The sequence below is a fragment of the Trichechus manatus genome, unplaced genomic scaffold, assembly GCF_000243295.1.
Source record: "Trichechus manatus latirostris isolate Lorelei unplaced genomic scaffold, TriManLat1.0 scaffold00362, whole genome shotgun sequence".
NCBI lineage: Eukaryota > Metazoa > Chordata > Mammalia > Sirenia > Trichechidae > Trichechus > Trichechus manatus.
In genome coordinates, this window is record NW_004444298.1 from 583048 (window position 1) to 590646 (window position 7599).

General features: G+C 37.7%; 1 protein-coding gene across 1 annotated transcript; it reads left to right on the forward strand.

Annotated features, from left to right (window-relative positions):
• The first annotated feature begins 2371 nt into the window (after positions 1-2371).
• LOC101347233 (olfactory receptor 10AG1-like) lies at positions 2372-3328 on the forward strand. The gene has a single exon (XM_004390947.3). The coding sequence runs from the start codon at positions 2387-2389 to the stop codon at positions 3326-3328; it is 942 nt and encodes a 313-aa protein (XP_004391004.1). The 5' UTR covers positions 2372-2386.
• The last annotated feature ends 4271 nt before the right edge of the window (positions 3329-7599 follow it).

Consider the following 7599-nt stretch of genomic DNA (forward strand, 5'->3'; position numbering starts at 1 on the left):
TTAATAATAAAAATAATTTTTTAATAGATGGCGGGACTTCTTCAGTTGTTTTACTTATATGAAATGATTTAATTCATATAACAACACTATATGTTGATATATTTGCTGGCCACTTAACAGCTGAGAAAACTATGACGCAGGAAGATTAATTAACTTGCACAAAATCATCACACAGCTAGATGTTGTTGGAAGTACCATTCAGTTTCAGTCCAGCTGAGAAATACTGCTCTTTAACATGGGCATGGAGCCCTGGTGGATCAGTGGTTAACCATTTGTCTGCTAACATAAAGGCCAGTGGTTCAAACCAACCAGTAATAAAGATGTGACAGTCTGCTTCCTAAAGATGTACAGCCTTGGAAACCCTATGGGGCAGTTCTACTCTATCTTACAGGGTCCCTATGAGTTGGAATCTACTCCTTGGCAAGAAGTTTTTTTTTTTTTTTTTTTAACCATGGTACCACACTTCTCATTTTAGTGGACAAGGTGCAAACATTAGGATGGAGAGATGAAAAGTAGGGTGAAGCAGGAGGTAACTTGCCTCCTTCAAAATGTAAGGAAGCACTCATTTTCAAGATTCTGAAAGTGCAAAGATGACCCTGAATGTCACCTTCCCTGACTAGTCCTTGTCCTGCCCCTGATGAAAGGGAATGGTGGGAAAAATAATTGCCAACCAAGGAACTCAAAACCACTTTATCAAATACCTACTTAGGTAGGCAATCTGTTAAATCCTTGGGCTACAGGCTTAAAGAACATACTATCATAATTATAGAACCGTAACTAAAAATTAAAAGGCTTAAAATTGGTAGGAAGCTGAAATATTTTACCAATATTAACTCAATTATTCTCAAAAACAAAGAAGAAAATCTGAAAATCTTTAATTGCTTTATATCACACAGATAATCATAGAGATAAGAGCCAAACTAAAGACCACTTAAAAAAAGAAAGATACCGACTTGCAGTCACAAAACCTGTGTGCAGTTGATTGAATTCTCCACACTTAGTGAGTCTCAATATCCTTATATCTAAGGAAAATTAATTTGGAAACCGTTGTCTGAAGTGTTATTTTTTGAGTAACGACAAAAATGATAGCGGGTGTACACAGCACAATGGATAAAACATAACAGCCAATATCTTTCCACATCCCACATACATAAACAGAGGTAACAAATACCCTCCTTGCTACCCCTGTTTTTCCAGGGTGACTACATTTATTCTTTGTATCTGAATCAGTGTACCCAGGCTAATTTCCCTGAATAAAATCCTCTTATCTTATCCACTTAATATCCTACTAAAAGATACTTGTTTTATTCCTCTATGCAAAATGAAATATTCTCTCAATTTTCTTTTAAATTACCTGATATGAATTGTGTAATAGGAACCTATGTGCTTAAAATCATCATGTGTGAGAGAATGAAGCATTGAAATAGGCAGTTTAAAAAGTACATTAGAAGACAGTTCATTACATAGTGTTTGAGAAGTTGACTGAGAAAATGCACAGAGAAATACAATAGGATTGTCAAGACGTGTAATTAATTTAAAATGAGATTAGATGGTGTCATGGATTGAATTTTGTCCCCGAAAAACGTGGGTAGCACCTTGGCTAGGTCATGATTCCTAGTATTGTATGATTATGTTATCTGATGTGATGTCCTTATGTGTTGTGAACTCTACCACTATGATGAGATTATACGTGATCTCCTCATGTGTTGTAAATTCTATCACTGTGATGAGGTTATACGGATGAGGTTGACAAGATCAGTGTCTTAACGCAATCTCTTTTGAGATATAAAAGAGAGAAGTGAGCAGAGACACATGGAAACCTCATACCATCAAGAAAGCAGTGCCGGGAGCAGAGCGTGTCCTTTGGACCTGAGGTTCCTGTGCAGAGAAGCTCCCAGACCAAAGGAAGACTGATGACATGGACTTTCCTCCAGAGCCGATGGAGAAAGTGTTCGCCTGGAGCTGATGCCCTGAATTTGGACTTGTAGCCTACTGGACTGTGAGAGAATGGACTTTTCTTTGTTGAAATCATCCACTTGTGGTATTTCTGTTGGAGTAGCACTAGATGACTGAGACAGATGGCAAAGCTCAAGGTCATCTGTAGCAGTTGCCAATTGCACCAGTGCTTCTGCAGAGTCAGGTATAGCTTGATTTATTCTGGGCTGTGCTCTGAAACTACACTGAAATGATCTTAAAATAAATTGGAAGGGACTGTTTACTGTGACTTCACAGGAGGACATGGGACATACGCAGTTTCATTCTTAAAGTTCAAACAATTACATTGATCATAAAATCCTATCCAGATTCCTCAATACAGTTTAGAGAAGAGGTAAAGAGATACAGAAATGTAAAAGGAAATGAACATGTAAGTTTATCTTTTCCACAGATGCATCATCAAGAAAAACCACTGGAAGATAATCTAACTGAACTGATGGAATTTGTTCTCTTGGGCTTTGCTGACATGCCCCATCTGCAGTGGTTTCTTTTTGGATTATTTCTAATCATCTATATCATTATCCTGATGAGCAATGGCACCATATTTCTAATCACAAAAATGGATCCTGCTCTCCAGAGCCCTATGTATTTTTTCCTGGCAAATTTTTCCTTCTTAGAAATCTGCTATGTATCAGCTACTCTCCCCAAAATGCTGATGAATCTAGGGACCCAGAGAAGAGGAATTTCCTTAGTTGCCTGTGCCACACAGATGTGCTTTGCCCTTATGTTTGGAGGCACTGAGTGTTTGCTCCTGGCTGCGATGGCCTATGACCGCTACGTGGCCATTTGTAACCCTCTGCGCTATCCTCTGGTTATGAACCACAGAGTCTGTATCCAGTTGGTGACTGGGTCCTGGACTATTGGAATCCCAGTTTTGATAGAGCTTACATATCAGATTTTCTCTCTGCCTTTTTGTGGATCTAAACAAATTAACCAATTCTTCTGTGACATTCTCCCAATACTCAGGCTGGCTTGTGGAGACACCTTTGTAAATGAGATGTTGGTCTACATACTTGTTGTGTCATTTGCCATGGTTCCATTTCTGTTGATACTTGGCTCCTATAGTAAAATCATCTCCGTCATCCTGAAGTTGCCATCAGCCACAAGTAGAGCCAAAGCCTTCTCTACCTGCTCATCTCATCTTATGGTTGTGGTGTTATTCTTTGGATCAGCCATTGCTACATACTTAAGACCCAACACCAGACATTCAGAAGGAATTCACAAAGTACTTTCTCTTTTCTACACTATCCTAATTCCTATGTTTAATCCCATGATATATAGTCTAAGGAACAAGGATGTCATAATGGCACTGAGAAAATTGCTGTGTAAATAATTCACTGATTAAAGAATCAATTAAATGTATAAGAATTGATTTCTTATGTAGTTTTAATCACATTTTAACAGATGTATACATTTAACTATAACTTTTGTTCTGGATTGAATTGTATCCCCCCAAAAATGAGTGTCAACTTGTGTACCCCATGATTCTCAGTATTGTGTGATTGCCTACCATTCTGTCATATGGGTCAGAATTGAGTAGAAGTCAAAAGGTTTGTTTTGATGATATTCCCATGTATTGTAAATCCTACCTCTATGATGTTAATGAGGCAAGATTAGAGGTAGTTATGTTAATAAGGCAGGACTCAATCCAGAACTTTAGGTTGTATCTTAAGTCAATCACTTTTGACATATAAGAGAAAGAAGTGAGCAGAGAGAAGGGGGACCTCCTATGACTAAGAATGAAGAACCCTGATGAGAGTGTATTCTTTGTACCCTGCTCCCTGCACTGAGATGCTCCTAGACCAGGGGAAGATTGGTGACAAGGACCTTCACCCAGAGCCAACAGAGAGAGCAGGCTTCCCCTGGAGCTGGCCTTCTGAATTTGGAATTCTAGCCTCCTAGATTGTGAAAGAATAAATTTCTCTTTCTTAAGCTATATATATGTGGTATTTCTGTTATAGCAGCACTAGATAAAAAAGCCACCTTTGTCTTTCCATACAGTGACAATCATTTCCAAGTTAAAAATCACTTGCAATGTAGTCAGGAGTTTCTGCTGAGATTACTTAACTAATATACGTATTAACAGACAGTAGATCGTTCCATTAATAATTCTGTAATTTCATTTTGCAGTGTTCTCCCTCAATAAGAATTTTTGCTTGGGTTAATTTAATTTAGTCATTTATAATGTACAATCTGTTATATCACTTAGTGTATACCATATCATTCATTTCCATGAGTATCCATACATTTGTGACACCTATTTTAAAAACAAGGTTTACAATATGCGTTAATTAAAACCATGCAGTGTTCTCTCAGTAACCATGATGTATAGGCTCCAGGACTCCCAAGAATACCAAAATCTGTGGCTGCTCATGTCCCTTATATAAAATAGCACAATATTTGCATATAACCTACGCACAACCTTTCGTATACTTTAAATCATCTCCAGATTACTTATAATACCTGAGACAACGTAAATGCTATGTAAATAGTTGTTATCCAGTATTGTTTAAGGAATAGTGACAAGACACGAGGTGAACAATGCTCAAACAACGAGCGCTGCTGAACAAAAGTAGGCCGTTTGAATTCACCAGCCGCCCCTTGGAAAACCTATAGGGCAGTGCTACTCCATCCTATAGGGTCACTATGAGTCAGACTCGACTCAGTGGCGATGGCTTTGGATTTTAGGTTTTCACCCATGTTCTATTTTAGACCTGGGTTTGAGTTAGACCTTTAACACTTAAGTTTTTGTTTGACATGGAAAATTATTTAATCCTTCAAAGTCACTTTTTATATTGACTATATATATGTATAAATATTTAAATATATATAGGGTCCCTATGAGTTGGAGTCAACTGAATGGCCATGAGTATATATATGAATATATATACACACATACATATATATATATAAACCAAAAACCAAACCCGTTGCTGTCGAGTTGATTCCAACTCATAGCAACCCTTTAGGACAGAGTAGAACTGTGCTATAGGGTTTCCAGGGAGCACCTGGTGGATTTGAACTGCTTACCTTTTGGTTAGCATCTGAAGTCTTAACCAGTACGCCACTAGGGTTTCCATATAACCTTACAGAGTTTTTGTGAAAATTAATGCATTGGGAACAGCACACCTACCTCCGAGTTAGTTTATCTTATGACATTGTTGTATCTGTAATTATGATCACATTTGTGATTAAGGAATTTCCTTTGCATCTTCCCTTATCTACATGTTTCAGAACAAAGATATCATGGAAACAATTAGGCAGTTAATTAATTATCACCAAATTGCTTTCACACTCAATATAATCCAAATAAGTATTTGGTCATGGATGCCCTATTTCCAAAAAATTTTCATGTGTATTGTTCACTCTTTTTGAGTGTGATTTAAGTCAGTTGTTATTGTTGGTGTTAGCTCTCATGGAATCAGAGCCTGACTCATGGCGAATCAATGTGTTACAGAGTAGAACTGTGCTCTATAAGGTTTTTTTGGTGATGATCTTTACAGAAGTAGATAGGCAGGCTTTTTCTGCAGAGCCATTGAGTATGTTCAATCTGCAACCTTCCCACTATCAGCTGATTGTAAACTGCTTTTGCTATCCAGGCTCCCTCTTAAGTTAATATACCATTGCCTGTTCTATGATTTTCAGTCTCTTGTATGATTTCCAATAACCTCTGGGTTAATATAGAAATGATGTATTCTGATTCACTTGCTCGCTGGTGGTGTCAGAAAATATATTTTAAAAATATCCCATTAGACACTGTATCAATCAGGATGGAGAAGTAGAAGTCTATATTTAGCAACTCAATACTTACGATTGTTTGACTTTGAGTTATGGTTAATACTAAAAGAACTCAAAATATATCATAACTGCCTTTACTGTATGCTCACAACAAACTCTTTTGATTCAGGAATTGTATAAAATATCATTTCCTACTTCCCCTTAACAACTTTATTTTAAGTAATGGAAAAGTTGAGGTTTGCATTCTGAAAATATTATCATATTCTTAATGAGGAAAATCTTAAAAATATTAGCTACTATAAAATGCATCCTCATTTTTTTGAGTATAAACATAATATAGTTCCATTAAGTATTGAAAATAATACGGTATATCAAGAAAAAGTTCAGTTTACTTCAAGTCTTATATCCAAAACACGAGATATCAAAATGAAGATTAATACAGTATATGTTTTGCTGACCCATATTCACCCATAAAGAATTTCTCCCAATAGTCTTCTTCTTATCAATAAATGACTTTCATATGTACTCAGCTGCATAAACAAAGATATAAAAGTTATTTTTTATTCTATCACCCGCCACAAGTATCTGTAAATATCTCCAAAATACAGCCACTTTTACATGTGCTTTCTCTTTGAGCAATCAGTATCATTAAGTTGGTCTTTAGTAGTTTTCACCAAAGGAATCTACTTGTCTCACTTCTTAACTTCCTACAAGCCATTAATCCTAGATTATCTGTAGGGAATTTTAAAAAGTAGAGAAATAGTTTATCTCACTTCTATATATAGAAATATCCAATAGTTTTATATTACATTAAAGACAAAAATCTAACTCTTTGAAAAATTTAGAAAATGCCAAACTCTCTGCCTTCATCTTTTTTGAAATAAAATATATTGCAGGAGTGGGCTGAGCAAGATGGCCAAGTAAGTGTATGCTCTCATTTCCTCCCCTAGCAACTAACACACTGAACAATGAATGAAAACAAGCACACACTGAGATCTGAGAACTGTAGATGGCAGTTGAGGTGCTGGGTGAGTCCAGAAGCACAAGAGAGGAGGAGTGGGGATGGCACAGAAAGTGGAAAAACCTACTTGCTAACATTGGGAACACTTTCTCATTGCAACCATGTTGGGACAGGATTGGGCAACACCCCAAAAGAGGGAACACAGAAAGAGAACTAATCTTAGGAATCTGTGGCCCAGTTGCCCAGTTTTTATAAGGTGATACAATTTGGCCATGGGAGTTCATTACCCTTACAATTAGACAGGTGTGAAGGGAAACTGTGGCTCTGAAAGAAAGTGCAGTTGAATCTCATTGAGGCCCAAGATAGATGGGCACTAGGACCTGGAAGATCTGTCCTAGCAGCGGAGCAAGGGGAATAGTTCTGATTAACAGATGACACAGAGGGAAATGGAAGTCTCCCTGACCAGAGTGGGGGCACTGTGGGAGAATCTGTGCAGGGGTGTCTATGAGGAAAAGATATAGAGAGTCCCCTAGCTTTGTCTCAGGAAAATCAAGTCTCACAGCTTATGTTAGCATCAGTAACTAGCTAAACACCCCCTGTCCTGCCCATGGGTAATGATTTCCAAAGATTAATCCTCCAGAACTCGTGATTAAACAGTGAAAAAAACCTAAAGATAGCAGTGCCCTCTAGTGTTTCTCAGGAGAAGACAACAAATGCCCTGTTGCTGGGTAGATTATGACACATAGAGACCCCATGGGGCAGACTGTGCTGCCCCAAGGTGTTCCCAGGTCTGTCAGTCATTGTGGAGATGGGATGCCAATATTTTCCCCCATGAAGTGGCCGGTCAGTGGAGGTGCTGATCTTCTGGTTGTCAGCCAGGAGGTTGGCCACTGTGCAAACAAGTT

Excerpts from the sequence above, each read along its gene's own strand:
- LOC101347233 (XM_004390947.3), top strand. The coding sequence starts at position 2,387 with ATGCATCATCAAGAAAAACCACTGGAAGATAATCTAACTGAACTGATG.